The sequence below is a fragment of the Thunnus thynnus genome, chromosome 1 (assembly GCF_963924715.1).
Source record: "Thunnus thynnus chromosome 1, fThuThy2.1, whole genome shotgun sequence".
Taxonomy (NCBI): Eukaryota; Metazoa; Chordata; class Actinopteri; order Scombriformes; family Scombridae; genus Thunnus; species Thunnus thynnus.
The window spans coordinates 31,448,836-31,465,121 of record NC_089517.1 but is presented as its reverse complement, the minus strand read 5'-3'; the positions used below and the strand labels follow the sequence as shown (position 1 = coordinate 31,465,121).

At 39.8% G+C, this 16,286-nt stretch overlaps 1 protein-coding gene across 1 annotated transcript; it reads left to right on the top strand.

Annotated features, from left to right (window-relative positions):
* Positions 1 to 3,540: 3,540 nt before the first annotated feature.
* LOC137186585 (synaptotagmin-5) lies at positions 3,541 to 15,750 on the top strand. The gene is made up of 5 exons (XM_067595628.1): positions 3,541 to 3,731; positions 5,602 to 6,605; positions 11,087 to 11,258; positions 13,326 to 13,492; positions 13,808 to 15,750. The coding sequence occupies exons 1-5, from the start codon at positions 3,710 to 3,712 to the stop codon at positions 13,955 to 13,957; spliced, it is 1,515 nt and encodes a 504-aa protein (XP_067451729.1). The 5' UTR covers positions 3,541 to 3,709; the 3' UTR covers positions 13,958 to 15,750.
* Positions 15,751 to 16,286: the final 536 nt, after the last annotated feature.

Here is a 16,286-nt window from a genome sequence, read left to right as displayed (position 1 = left end):
GTGACTTCAATAAAGATTTATTACTTGTATGTTTTTGACTGAAGCTGACTTGCAATTAAGTGTCATTGTTTTGGACACATTGGGTTCATAAATAATAACTGTGTAAAATGTATGTTTATGTATTCATAATGCATTAGGATAATCTCTAATAATGTAGTATTTGTTTCATTTAACTTTATGGACAAATCATTTAATCAATTGACCAGCCAACCAAATTAATTTATATTGTGGTTATATTTAAAATTAAGCATTTCATATGGATGTACATTCTCTATGGAATCAAAAATGTTAAACGCTGGGACTAAATATTTCTTGGTGCTCACAGCATTAGCCTCAAGCAGCCAAAGCTTGAGTGGATCACAAACAGCCCATAATTGGAGTCAGGAATGTACACAACAAAGCAGCAGAAATAAGAAGACACTTATGAACGCACACACTTAATGTGCACTCATACATCAACCTCAAAAATGGCTCATTTTCTTACCATTCACATGTACATGAACCTTTCATTTGTCACATTCATTTATACAATGTTCATCTCCAACCTGAACATAATCAGGCCAGTGAGACACCTGAACCTTCTCATGCTCTGCTCAACTCCTCGATAGAAGAATCAGTCCAGGGAACCACTTTAATCTGTCAGTGAGTAATAGAGCTTTGGAAGGAAGCAATGCTAATTGAGTTGATGGAGGAAATGCTCATCTAGAGGGTTTTTCTGGGTGTATGTTCAGCTGGTGTAGAAGCAGATCTTTGTGAGGGAGATTTTCCAAAGCTGAGAGGGATTCGGTTTAGCTTTAACTAAAGAAAGTCATGGAGATTCAGAAGTGTGTAGTGTATCCTAAGGCCATGGCTGTATGGACATCAAGGGGCACACAGAAACACATTTGCCAATGGGTTTATAAAGTAAGTCTGCACACACAATAAAATCTGCATTGTTCCTCAATTACCTGATATGTGGTAAGCTGAGATGTGTCCAATTCATCTTTTAAAACCAGAACTGAACTTAAAGAGAATGTAGTTTTGCGGAGAGTTATGTATGTGAGTCTAAAGTGGACTACAGATTATCAGGTGAAGTGCAACACACACAAACATTATGATATGATGCTGCCTTTGAGCAAAGCATACAATAGTAACAGGATGACAGCATTGCTCAGATGATTTGTTTAAATTCATATGCGGAAGTAGAGTGATGTCATTCTGCTGCAAGGTCTCAGTAATCATACGGGAACGCTCATACAGAACAAATGAATGCAGAATGAATAAAACTGAACAAACATGAGAAACAGTGAATTGTTGACAGGCTCTTCACAGAGGAGGGCCCTCCTGCAGTGTCCTGTGACAAACCATTGGCTCAAATCGGTTTTTGAACAAAAAGCAGATTGTTGAATGAATGAAACAAGCAAATGCAATGACTAATCCTCTCTTTCTGTTGACCTGACAGTAATGTGTGTTTGACCTGCACTCTGATGAAAATACAAGCACTCAAATAATGACTCCATTTCCTTGTTTTTTAAGTAGTTAAATCTAATTAAATTGAATAGAATTTGATAATATTAAAATTAAATTTAATAATTAAGTCAAGTACTATTAGATAAAACAAAACGTATAATTAGACAATTAAATATATTGAATTAAATATTAAATTAAAATAAATTAAATGTTAATAAATAAATAGTGTTGTTTTCTCAGCGACTGCATTGGTCATGTTACTTACTACAGACGATGTCTGTAATGTTGCCACTGTCAGCGGTTTCATTTTTCAGCCATTAGTGTGCTTGGCCTTCATTATATCTTTATGCGATAAACTGTTTATCATTCCGTTTCAACATTTGATTAAGCATCCATCTGTTATCATTTCAGAAGCTGCTATTCCTCTCTTGCCCACTGGTTGTCCTCATTGTGTTCCTGTCTGTGCCAATCACCTGATAGTATAGTACCTGCTATATGCCTCTCATAACCCCATGACCCTCATAGTCTGTACTGTATACCTGCCCAGTAGGCTACACACTCCACACATTGTCTGTTGTGTCTCAGCTAGTCGACGCATCGCAGCCCTCTCTTACATGTATTTACCTGCCTGACTGGCCTGATGTAGTCCTGCACTGGTCTGAATGGGAAAAAGCTAAAAAGCTTCTATTCTATATTATTGGTCTTGGTCTTTATTAAGGCAAGTTGCTTTGTGGTCGAAATATCGGTTATCATTGGAGTTTAGTGTGCGTTCATCTTCTCTTCGATATATGCCATTACCATGACCAGTGTATTGTTTTTGGTGAGCATTCAGCAGACAGCTCTTGCTGATATTTTTTTCTGTTCTGTCACAAATAAGAATGAAGGTTTCAAAATGTGTTTTAAACTGATTTTACAGTCTACATCTTAATGTAGTCCAGGTTTGACAAATCTAAGTACAGACATAGTGGTCTTTAATCTGGATCTCATCTTATGTGGTCTACAGTGGTGTGGTTACAGATAAGAGCAGTGGAATTGCCTTTTTCTGTTTTCACAAACTGAATAACACCTTTACAAATCTGGATCTGTAATTTAAACAGTCTTTAGTGTCTATGTGTCCAGATTTGATACGTCTAAATATGGTGGGTTTTGAGTTTTTGGTTTTATAAAAAACAATAAAGCTTTGATAAATCTGAAAGTAGTTTTTAAACAGCATTAATGTCTCTCCTCCAGACATGCACCATGTGGAATAATAAATTGTGTCTGATATGTTTAGCTTTTTTTTTCCCACAGTTGCTTTGTTAAACGTCTTCCCCCCCATTGAATATGCAAATATTGTTAATTTCATAAGTTTAACTGCTGGATACAAGATGTCTCTTATGCCACAAATCATGCTCGTAGGCACACAACAAACTCAGATATAAGGTGAGCACAGAGAAACTTTACACTTTCAGATGAATGTGAAAATTCCTTCCAGTGTCAAACTCTGCACATACATCATTCTGCACAGTGAAGCTCAAACATCCAACTGAAGGAACAAGAAGAAAAACATATTTTAGAGTCCAGGGGACTTTAATTTCTCCCCTAACTTCTGAACTTCATAGAGGTGGAACCACTGGTGAAACTAACACTATAAACTAACAATGCATTGTGTTTGATACACTTATCATTTTAAATATCATATATTTTGTAAAATCTTAACATGAATATGAATAGTAACTAGAGCTGTCAGATAAATGTGTTAGAGTAAATATTACAGTATTTCTTTCTGAATTGTACTGTATAGTACTGTAAAGCATAAAGTAGCAGAAAATGGAAATACCCAAGTATCTTAAAATTGTGCTTAAGTACAGTAAGCACTCATTAGCTTATTTCTTGCTATATTTATATCATTATATATGGCTTTATTGTTTTATGTTTTTGTACATTGTACATGTCACAGTTAAGTCGTGTTTAGTGTTTGTTCAGTCTGTTTTTGGCATCTTTAATTTGTTCTCAAGGCATAGTAACACTTACAGATAATTAATAAGATGGCAGTGAACTGCAGCACTGGCAAACCGAGACGACTGCTGTGTTTCTAAGAAGGCAGTGGACCTTTTCTGCCTCCAACGCACCGTCAGTGCGATTGAAATAAAAGCTCAGTCAACCGATCATGTAGCTGTTGGCTGGGAGGCTTCAGGTCTCTGCGCACTCACTGGCGATGGAGCTCTCTCACAAACAGCGCTCTCACTGACTCAACACACACATCAGAGTGTATGGGAACATGTCGCAGTACACGCTGGGAGGTAAGAAGCATTAAATGTTCTTGTGCTTGTGCCATACAGCTTTTGTTTACTCTCTAATCTCGCGGTTTTGTGTTTATTTGTAGCTGTAACCTATATTTTTTTCCGACAGAAGGAAAACATGGAAATATCAAAATATAGTACAGATTAAATAAAAAAAGTCATAATGCTGCTAGTTTTTTTTGTGTGCTTGTCAAACTGAGCTGGAGGGGAGGAGGTTGACTTTCTGTCAAGTTATTTCATACCATCACTGTTGCTTAGTTTAATGAAGTCAACTGCAGACTGCTGCAACTAAACTAATGCACACATCTCCTGCTCTACATGACTGAAAAATCTTAATTAAAAGCTGAATTTGCACAGCTCAGGTTACTTCATTTGGTCTATAATCATAATGTCCACTAGCTTGCCAGTCTGAGTCATGTTTCACAGCAATCATTTTCTAACATCACTGCAGCAGTCAGCCCCTCAGTACTTTCATCTCTTAATGGAGGCAGTTTGAGAAGCTGCCTGCTCCTGGACAGGCTCTCTGCCCAGGCTGAAATGGATCTGCACTGGCAGTTAACACTTTGATAGTGATCTGGTTTTATAAGGATCCATCTCACTCAGTTGTTTTGCTTTTACACAGTGATAGGTCTCTTGTGATGTGAGGATTTATGTGTGGGTCCCCTTCAGATAATCAGATGAGATTTTATTTTTTCAATGTTTAGCCTCTGATTAAACACATTTTTTCTTATCATGGATGTGATGCATTTAAACTTAATGCATCCTCCTATTTTAGGCTAATTTATCAGTTAAAAAAAATTACAAAATCACAACATTCACCCCTAATAACTGATGGATCTGATATGAGAATATGGCCGTGTAAAAACAAACATAAAGCTTTTCAAATGAAGTGATTTTTGTTCCAGTTGGTGGTTGTTTACCTGGAGATGTCCAATGACTGCAGCTTAAAGCTTGCCAACCTTGTTTCACACCACTGTCCACCACTGGCTCTGATGCATGAGTCATCCCAATACACCCTCGTTATCTGTCGGTAAATTGGCACCAGGAGGATTCAGTGTTAACCTCTTCAATCTCAGTTACTCTGGCAGCTCCAAGTGTTCAAACCCATTTAACTATTGAATTGTTATTCAACATCTGCTGTTTTTTTAAAAGATATTACATACAGTGTGCTAAGATTAATTACAGGGAATAAAATGATGCAAAGGGAATGAATGATTTTTCACTTGATGTAATGGTGCAGATATATCATATATCATCACATCTTGGATTTGAATATTCCAGTCAATATAACCCACATACATTACTTACAAAATGTTTTATCCATCTTCTAATGGACAATTAAAGGGGAATAATGACAACATTAGAGTTTAAATGTTGAAAATCATAATGCTGACCATGAATGTTTAATCAGCAAAATGCTCAAATGATGAATACACACACACACTTGCAATTGGATTGCCAGGAAAACTGACACCAGTGCATTTCTCTGTGAACTGCTCCTGCTTTGGATCAAAGCCGTGACAATACCATTTATGATTATAACCCTGAGACATTTCCTCTTTAATCTCATCAAGGGCACAGAGTGCAGACACAACAAGATAACTGCTTAGAGTCAGATGTCCTACAATCTTTCATTATTAATTTGGCATCTTTGAGAGTTTTTCCTTTGGGTCACTAAAAGCAAAAAACAGATTTTATTTGTCAGTTTGGAAAAATCTTACTGTTTTTAACTCTTGTATCGCTCTGTCTTTTTTTTTTTTGTCTCCCTTTACTTGCTCACTCACAGATGCACACCACCCCAGTTCCTCATGCTCCTCATTAATCCCACTAACGCAATATTAGTTTGTGACTTTTTTTTCTCTCTGTCTAGTTCACCTGCAGATCCTGCTGGCTGTGGGTCTGGCTGTGCTCTGCTACTGTCTGGTTGTTGGTTGCATCCTTTGCTGTCGCAGAAGGAAGAGTGTTTCATCGGAGGACAAGGAGGCAGTTTTCTTATCTCCTCATTCTGCTGAACAGGTGACTGTGACACTGACTCCATCTCCATGTACCCAGCTAGTGAAGCAGCAGTATGAGGAGTTGGATGGGGATGTGTTGGAGTTCCCTTCCTCTAAAAGCAGTTCTACTCCCTCTGAAGATGACTTCACTGCTTTGCCCTTTGACCCCAGCCCTACAAGATCAGCTGAATTGGTGCAGTCTCCTAGGTCCTCTTTCCCGATGCGGCGCCTCAGCACCTCAGCTGTTCCCTGCACACCAAATAAACGTCCAAGTCATGGCAGAGCATCTTTGCCCTCCATCAGTAAGCTGAGCCTGGTGTCTAAATCTCGTCGGGCGATGGGCCGGCGCAGCACTGTGAGCGGTGAAAGTTTCCTGTACAGCGAGAGCAGTCGACTGACCGCTGGTGCCGCCAAAGCTGCCATCCAGCAGGGGGAGCCCTCTCTATCACAGTATGGCTCTAACTCTCTGTCCATCCCTTCCAAGCCAGCTCCTCTCTTGCACTTCTCCCTGCTCTTCTCCTCTGCATGTGGCACTCTGGTGGTCAACATCCTGGGGCTCTCAGGGGCCAGTCGAAGGCGTAGCGGGGTGTTTGTCCGGGCCAGTCTTCCTCCACTCTGCCCTTCTCCTCAGCAGATAGCCTCTCGACGCCGCAGCCTCAGCCCAGAGCTCCACAGTCAAAGCTTTGTTCTGCAAGTGGGCTCTATAGAAGAGCTGCGCACCTGCACTTTGAAATTGGCTGTCTATAGCAGGGACTTCTCAGGCCTCAGAGAGGCTGCACTGGGGGTAGTGGAGGTGCCCTGTGAGCAGATGGATTGGGAGCCTGACACCACCACTACCTACACCAGGCAGCTCAGCCCGACTAAAAGCAAGCTGAAAAAGGTATATGTTGATTTGATCGCTTCATTCATTTGATTTATGCATTGCAATTAAGCTTTCAAGAGGAACGAGTGCACTGAGTAAGGAAACACACAAATGTGCAGTGGAAAACATGAGTCAAACTGCAGACTGCAGATTAGAGGTCTTCCAAACTCAAGTAGGACCTGGCTCTCAGCAACTGGACCTGAGCCCAAATAGCCCTAACAATGCAGTAAGTGTCTGCAGAGTCTAGTAAAAGTGCTGATGAGCTGCCTACAATTTGTTTTAAGCCCACACAGAGTAATTATTGCCTCATTCAGCTCTACACCAACCTAATTTGGAAATCCTAATTGATTAAATACAAGTTGAATATTAACTGGTAGCTTTTATTTAGGACTTGAATTCAGAGCTGCAGTGCAGACAAAGAGCACAAGGAGCTGACGAACTTGTGGAAAAAATTGCCAGCCCCCTTTGGTGAAAATGCAGTACTCTTTAAAGGAAGAGTTCTACATTTTGGGAAAATATGCTTATCCACTTTCTTGCTGACATTTAGATAATAAGATCAATACCACCTTCAGGGCACAGTGACTTCCTGGAGACTCCGCTGGTTACCTGACAACTTCATGGTAATGACAGGACTCCAGGTTGTCACTTCACCTGGCCAAGAAATAGTCCAGTCAATGTGATGTTTTAACACTTTGGTTTTTGTCTGGATTAAACAATTGAGATATAACGTGAGCATCTGACAAGCTCTAACATGATAAGATGCATTCAAGTCAGTAGAGTAATTTGGTGCCTTTTTATTGGCTGGCTAAAGATGCAGCATGTGTTTTTCATGTTATCAGACTGACTCTCTCGTGTCCTTTTAGGTGCTGTCAGATCCAATCAAAATTTTGCACAGACCTTCGCCACATGACAATTTAAGCCTGACCTAAACAGGAAACAATGTAAAGTAGAAAGTTTGGAACCTGGTACGGGTTAGGTCAGGTCCTTGAGTGTCCAGGGGGCTGTGTCCGCCCAAGGAACTCGTGCACTGTATCTTTTACTGTATGTGTGTCTGTGTGTTTCTGTGGGTGGGTGGTAGGGATTTGAGCTCCTTTTTGGGACTGCCCTGCCTGAGCTTAGCGTATTATCTAATTTCTTTTAAAAACCTTTTTAACAAAGTCTGCCTTTTCAGTTGATTTAGCAGATAGGGCAACTACACATGTAGCCCTACGAATAGTCCATATCATGTTTTATCCACAAAGGAATGTAGTGTCTAATCAGTTCTCCCATTAGCCAGTTTTCCACTGTTGTTAGTCATGGTGACATTGTTGTTAGAGACTGCAGAGCAAACAAGCATAGTGCAGAAAATTGGCAGCACGCCCACACCATGCCCTCTGCGGCTCTGTTGAAACACTGCCAGAGGGCATTAATGACAGGGTTTTGAAGAAAGGGGGTCTTGGTGTTTCCGTGGACATTACTCAGTCAGTCACAATTTTTGCAAAAGAGTCAGTATCATTTCTTCATAATACAGTTGTATGGAAATCAACTGATTGTCTCAGAGTCAGGTGTACTTACCTACGTCCCTCCCTTCACGTCCATGACACATACATCATCACCCTCTCCTTCCCTGATATTAGCAGCTGGTGGGTGTGAATGTGTGTAACTGTGAGGAAGCTGTAAACGGGGAGGGGTGCTCACTAATCCAAATAATGCTTTAAAGAGTGGGTGAGTAAGAAAGCTGTGGAGTCGTGACTCCAGCTTTTAATGGAGACACTTCCCAGATTTATAGAAAAACACCAGGTTTTGTAATCAGTGTAATGGGATCAGCCAGTGTGCTGATGATTATTCATCTGTATTACATTACTTGTTCTGACATTTCATGGGAATTGGGAGCATGACGTGGCAGCAATTTGTAGATCGTGAATTTTAGAACAAGATGAGCCTGATCACGACAGGGCTGCTATTGATTTTCAGGCTGATCAGCATTAGGTTCTTTTTTTTGAACATTCCTGTTCTTTGCCTTAGTTTCAGTTTCATATTCACAGTCTCACATCATGCCTGGTAAATGGCCACGAGCAGACAAATAAGAAAGAGAATAACATTAAGAATACATCCTTAACTGATGACAGAACTGAGAATAAGTGGTCAACATATTAAGTAAAACTAAGATATCATCATATTTTGGTTATAAAAAACATGTTTATGATCTGTTTCTGAAGTGTAGTGTGTTTTTTGGGTAGTCCTTGAGCTATAATTGAGATAATTTTCTGGGTCTCTTTTGGCCCACTAGATGTACACCATCCATCATGACTCACTCATTTACTTCGGCTCCCCACAATTTCGTGCAGAGCTGTAGTGATCAGTTGGCTTGTTTGAGCTTGTGGGCTGAGAGCAGATGCCCCCAGTTTATAAAAACAAGCATTGTTTTAATTTGTTGGGCTGGCACAGTGAAACAAACTGAAAGTTGCACAAGGCTGCAGAGGTTTGGCATTAATAACAACCATGTCACATAACAGCTAGTTCCCTCACCAGCAGGAAGAAATTCTCCCAAACAAACAAGCCTGATACACCATTGGATTATCATGCTGCTGTGACTAAACTGCAAAGAGTTGCCTACTTACTTATTCAACAGGCTGAGAGCAGCGTGAGCATCCCATTGGAGTTGTTTTTTTGCCTCTGCTTTGGTCTCCATGAACTCCTGAGAAAAATAACTGGGGCTTGCTGGATGTTTGAATTTTTTGACAAGTCACTAGTTTACTTCAGCGGTCTTCTTACCAACTCGTTCGATGGGAAAAAATTCATACTGGTGCAAAGTAAAGATGGCGCATTGCTTTCTTGCTAACTTATAGTGCTGTTTAGCAACAGTAAGCTCAGTGCCACCAAATTGGAAAGTGGCTAGCGGCATTATTGCAACAATTCTGATTAAAACAATATTCTTGTTTATATTTTAGCTTAGCCACCTGTGGCACCCAAACTCTTTATTTCTGTAGATTGTCAGCAGGTGGCAGTCACCTGAATATTACTAATTTTGTGAATGAAATGTTAGGGGGAGTTGAGTGAGTGACATTGTACCACACTAAGCTACTCACTGGCTGATAGACAAAGACTGCATAAGCAGCTTGTGTGAGTGTTCATCATTCCTGCATAAATAAAGGTTAAATGAAGTAAAACCACAGGAAGATGGTCACTCAGTGTTACACTATGTTTTCCGCCTCTCTTGTGAAGCTTCTATGCTTTGGATCAGAAAGATCGCTGGATGACTCGCATCATCGGTTTGTTATGTAACCCAAGATATTTAGAGTGAACAGAGTTACCAAATAACAGACTTCTACAGTCTCATTGCAAAAATAAGATTCAGGAAGTTACATTTAAGTATAGGGGCTGCCTCTCTTGAAAGATTCAGGCATATGTGAAAGTATAGCCTTCATGGGATTAATGAGCTCAACGTGTACCTCCTCCCCAATGAGACCAAAACTATAAACAAGCCATCTAGTATTAGTACTGGATAATGCTAATATACTGACATAATCAACATCTGGTTAATGCAGTTTCCTCCGTCATCCTATTCCCTTTCATTTCAAAATCAAATATATGAAATATACCTTGTTCTTGCATCCACAAAAAAAAAAACAACATCTGGCCATAGCTTTGAGGTTTGTTTGATAATCTGTTTTCAGGCTCAACGTAACTCCTTTTAAAAGGCAGTTTAAGTGTGAGTGACGGTCTCTGAGGCCAAGTGCTGGTGACAGACAGAGCCAGTGAACCGAAACTCACTTGTTGGATGAAATTGCCTTCACATTCTGCTGCCTGGCCTCAGCAAGTCGCTTGCGGGCTAACACTCAGCCAGTTGTCAGCAGTCTCACTGGACCCCAAACAATGCAAGCTAATGAGATCTGACATGAAATCAGATGTAAATTACCATCATACATTCACATTAGCTATTACTTTTATCTGAAGTGCCTCAGCGCATGAACATTTGTATTATTTTGGGATGGATGGTCAAATTGCCAAGGATTCTTTAACACTGGCAGCTACATAATATGATGACTAATAATAAAAATTAGCTTTGAGTGAATGAAAATGTGCTACAGATTTATCCCAGCTGACCTTGTCAGGCAGGTCAATCCAAGATGCCATGTGAAAAAAAAACTGCTTATTTTTTTCAAATGTCCCTCAAATGAAGATAAACTAATTAAAATAAACCTGTTTCTGTACTTTGACTGGCAGCGAGTCCCGGCAAATCCCTTTGAGGGGGAACTGGTGCAGGCAGTATAAGTGCTTGGTCAACTTCACTGCCAGAAATAAAGAAACAGATTTATGAGCATGGGTTTGAAGTGCTTTACAGCTTTGAATCTGATGTATTTTCTTTCTTGTTTTCTTTCCTTGGTACTTGGCATTTCATTTTAGCCTCCAAAAGGATGAAGGGAACATCTGCTGAGTGAAAGAAGACAGTTTTCCTCCCTTCTTCATCATTCTCTCTGTTTCTTTAATCCCTCTGTTCACCCCCCCCCCCCCCTCAGAGTGTGAGTTCTCAGGAAACGCTGGGTCACAGGAAGAGTTCAGTTTGTGTGCCACGGGCTTTGGGCCAACTGTTCATCCTGCTGCAGTACCAGACACTGGCCCAGCGCATCAAGGTGATGGTCCGAAAGGCTGAGAATCTGGCCAAGCTCACACGGATCCCAGGAGCTCCAGGTATAACCAACATCTCCTCATACCCAAACAATAAAATTAGTTTCTTGTCATTTCCCTCCACAACATCTTTCTCCCCTATCAGCAATACAGAGTTCCCAAAAACTCCTCATACCATAACTGCAATCTTACCCTCCAGATGGTATGCAAACCACAGCCACTTTCTGACCCCACCATTCAGTATTACAAATGTCATGCTACTTCCGCCTTTGTGCTCAAGAGCAGCTAGTAACCCCAAGGAATTACAATTACAATTACACATTGGATGATTCCACACCTAGTAAAATTTACATCCAATGCCAAGGTTCAATGCCAATGCAGGAAAATATGTGCCCTTTATGTAGCGAGCCAAATGCATGTCCAGAGTTTCTGTCCCATCACAGACCTTTTGCCTTTTTATTATTCATGATCACAATCTTTCTCTAACCCTAACCATATGGTAACTGCCATGCACAGATACTGCAGAAAGCAAGAATTGTAAAGGTGTTAGTTTAGGATTAATCCTCCGGGGAACATTGAATGTCTGCACAAAATTTCACGGCAATCCATCAAATAGTTTTTGAGTTATTTCAGTCGGTCAAAGTGGTGGACCAACCAACTGTGCCGTCCCTAGAGTGGGGTGGATATGACTTTGCACCATGGTTATCGTATATCGTTAGTATATTTACACTATAAGCAGCAATGCACATGAACACGCTAGCTCATAAGGTTTACAGCCTCTATCTGTACTCTTCTTTGTTCCCCCAGCCATAGTCAGACTGACTAGATCCCTGAATGGCTTGTAGTATAATCAGATTAGGAACTGATCAGCCCGGTGTCATTTCCCCTCCAGTCTGTATCATATCTCACTGCATCTGATTTAAAGCTCTGCTTTGTTGATGGTGGTTAGGAGAGGAGGAAGCAGGATTTGCTGTAAGAAGAAAACAACTGTGTTTTTGTTTCCCACACTTAAACTGACTGTTTGAGGCTGGGTGATCAGTTTTGTGTTCCCTATGAGTTTCAAGATTCAGACATTGCTTTTTTTTAGTTTTAGTAAATCCATTTAGCATGCTATACTGGTTTTATGTATGAGGGAAATCATATTTTGCGAGTGATAATGCGGATTTGACACCAGTTGTGGAAGAGGTACTCAGATCATTTAATTAAAGAGGACCTATTATGCTCATTTCCAGCTCTATATTTTAATTCTGGGACTCCACCAGAGTAGTTTTGTATGATTCATAATTCAAAAAACTCCTTATTTATCTTATACTGGCCCTTTATGCAGCCCCTCTGTCTCTAACAGGCAGTCTTAGCTCCTGTCTATTTAAGGCCGCCCTCCCGATGAGCCCACTCTATTATGATTGGCCAGCTTTCGAGAAACCTGCTAAGGGGCATCTGTATCAGTCATGTTAAGTCACCGCTGATGAAAACCCAGCATTTCTTGCTTCACTGCTTCCTAATAAAAGCCTTTAAATGATGAAATAAGGAGAGACTTTTACTGTGAAGAATTTACAGGAAATTAAATGTGTTCCTCACTAAATTAGCAGAGCTTCGTTAGCGGTGTTAAAAACTGGTCCACACAACAACATATGAAGATATTTGGATCTCTTGTTCAGTGGATCAGTTAGAAATGATGCAGGGGGGAATATTACAAGCAGAAACAGCCACAGTGATGATGATGTTTGATGAAGAGGTGCAGACGACCAGCACACCTCCAACAGGTAAACTACTCATTTTACTTATCTGCTGTGTAATGGAAAAACACTCACAGCCTGCCAGCTTGTCTTGAGTCATGGCACGGCATGACTACCCCCAAAACAGTGGAAAAACACCATTATGTAAGTGGAGTGAAGCTGCGCACTGTGCATGCAGCAGATGACCATATAAAGAAATCTGTCACAAGCTGATGTCAGCTCAGGCTGAAAGTAGAAAAAACCATTGGAAACTGAATGCTCAGAGCAGTCTGAAGCCTTTTTTTTTCTTTTTATTAGTTGACCCTTGTAGAAAGAGACTGTTTATACTGTTTTTACATAAGTAGAGAAAAAAATTAGTATGTAAATGCCGATGTAATTTTTTTTCTTCTCACAGACCACTATGTTGTCATCAACTTGCGTCAGGGTGGAAAAGTGATTGGTACCAAGGAGACCAAAGGAGCCAGTGGTCCAAACCCCGTCTGGAATGCTCCATTCCTGTTTGACCTGCCCTCTGGTGACATCACTCAGCTGCCACTGGTCCTCGAATTTATTGTCATGCAGGTAGGAAGTTCTACTGTATTTGGCAAAATCCCAACCTTATAAAACAGTATATTCTGTTTTATTTTGATATGCTGAGATAATGGTAACTAAACAGCTGATAGTCCACTCACCAGGTATAATAGACAGTCCAGTGAACATCCTCACATCTACTGTTTACCATGTGTTGACCAAGTTCAAGGAGTCTGTAAATGGAAATTGGTGGATGTAGATCAGACCAGAGTAGGCAGACTAAGTACTGACATGATGATACAAACCCTTCCAGACAAATTCCATATTTCTGTGACTTTTAATGCAGTTATCTCCATGTTTCTACAGGGCCGTCTCTACACTAAGAGCAGCGTTCTGGGACGCGTATTGATTGGCAGTGATGTTTCGGAGGCGGGACAGGGACACTGGAAGGAAATGTGCAGTCGGGGGCAAGTAGAGACGGCTCGCTGGCACACCATCCAGTCCGATGTGCTGTAGGACTGATTGACAGACTGTGGGAGTGGGTTATTATCCCTCTGCTGCTCAGTGAGTGAAACACAGGGAGGTGGAGTAATGTGGAAACTTCTCCACACTTCTCCCTGCTTCCAAAGTATTTATTTTCAGTTCTGTTGTGTATTTTTGCAAGCTATGTCAATTTTTATAGTTTTCCATGTCCTCTGTCAACAAACAGTGGTTATGAATTAATTACCTGGTGATGCTAACAGCTAAAGGGAGAGACTGGCAGCATTAGTAGCTGCTTCTCACATATTCCAGATAGTCTACGTGTATCTGGAGGGAGAAGCACAGATAACTGTATGGCGGAGGCTGTGAGGAGGGCTGTGCGGCAGCTTTCTCCTTATAAAACATTATTCTACATTCTTGCATTGCCTTTGTGATTATTTCCGATGTAGTCTGTAAAACTGTATCATCCTGGTTGTATGCAACTCGTGTTGATGTTGTGGAACTGTATTGTGCCCAGAGGCTACAAATGTTAATGTTGACTAGAAATGGTTGGATTTTCAAAAGTTTGCAAAGTTATGGAGCATATATGTTGCCACCCTGCTCGTGGTTTGCTGTGGTGTACTGTGCTAGTTTTGATGCAGAATGTGCTAATGTCTTATATTCAGTATGAGGCCATTATAGTGGCCTTGCTTTGTGTGGCGTGTTTGCTGATTTATTCCTTTTTTTCAGTCCCCAAGAGGTGAAAAAATGTAGGTTTTGTTCTCTTTTCAGCTACTGTTACAATAAACATGTGGGGGCTTGATGGTTCACAGACACTACAGCTTAGTTTAAATACATACTTTAAAACAATGTTCAGTTTTCTGAAGTTGACCTACTAATGTGTGGTACATACAGAACCACACCTTTCCATTCACTTTAATGAGGAAGTGTGTCCAAACTTTTGACTGGTACTGTACATAATGAAAGATTGTTATAATTACAACTGTATCCCACACTAATGCAGAGAAGATTTATACAATAAAGTATTTTTCTGACAACCACATTATATTTTGGCCAGCTATTTATCACGTACATAGATAAATCTTTTTTTTTTGCATTCTCCCATTATTGTATGCACTGTATCTTCCTTTTTGAAGTGGAGTTGGGAAACAATTAAAAAAGTGAATCGGTGGAAATATGAATCTTACTATTTGTCTTCTTTTCAGCCATAAAACACATAGTGATATTACAGTTTCAGGGTGAACAACAGCACCCAGACTAAAGATGTAAGAAATTTCTTTTCATTTGTTCTTTATAACATTTTAATTTAAAAATGCAATATCCATTATTTGAAAAATGTGACACCATGCCCTATAACATAATCATTCTTAGCATTTATTCAGCAGCCTTCACATATATAATGACACCTTTTAGAAGACGTAATGTGTTTTTAATTCTAACAAGTAACATTTTTTGTTTTAGACATTGTTGTGTTGTATTTGTATGTACAGTATATTGATCATGTTGATACCTGCTCGTGGCATGTATTATCTCAATTGTATATGAATGTCTTTGCTTTTAAAAAGGGAGCAATTTCACAAATATGAGAATTCAAAATAAATGGAAATATTAAATATTTTTTTCCTAACAGATGTGGATTTTATTGAGGTTGGGTATGTTCAAGTCAGCTAACTCACCAGAACATACAGTAGAAAAACTGTGACCTATGACCTTGATGGTGTATTTAAGGACAATTAGACAACCTAAATTTGAAACTGTTGGAATGCATTGTATTCATGAGCTTCATTATATTGCTGAAAAATAAAAAAAATAAACAAGTTGTGTTGTTAGGCAATGTCAATTGTGTCAATTTATAAAGGTGAAGAAAATGTTCAATCAAAGCAACATTTAAACCTGCATTGTGGAACTTTTACATATAAATGAACGTCCTTCAAGCCCTTTCCAAATGAGTTCACACAATGCTGATTAAGCCTATCACTGCCAGATAAATCTTTCTGTATTTCACAGTATACAGAGTTTTTAATCTTATTTCGAGTGCAATATTCCCGCAATCCATTAATCCTGCACTAGAGGAGAAGAATGAGTCAGAGTCAGTAAACTGACCCAGTAATGTCCGTTATACAGTTATATTTACCTTTAGTTACTGGCATTAGCTAACATGAGCAACCATAAGCTACTATTCCAGACCAAGTAAAGCTGTGGCAAAACCTTTGAGTGTGTTGAAGTGAGCAGGAGTGTGTTTTATTGCTCATGAATTCAACTTTTCATAAAGAAAGATTATGTTATTTCTTCTTTCAAACGTTACATAGCCTTGCTTTAAGCTGAACTCTGTAATGACGATGAGACAGTGAATAACTGAACAACT

What these genes read in the sequence shown, in the direction of transcription:
- LOC137186585 (XM_067595628.1), top strand. Translation starts at nt 3,710, where the DNA reads ATGTCGCAGTACACGCTGGGAG. An exon ending in ACGGATCCCAGGAGCTCCAG is followed by an intron (nt 11,259 to 13,325) that starts GTATAACCAACA and finishes TTCTTCTCACAG; the next exon opens with ACCACTATGTTGTCATCAAC. An exon ending in TCGAATTTATTGTCATGCAG is followed by an intron (nt 13,493 to 13,807) that starts GTAGGAAGTTCT and finishes ATGTTTCTACAG; the next exon opens with GGCCGTCTCTACACTAAGAG.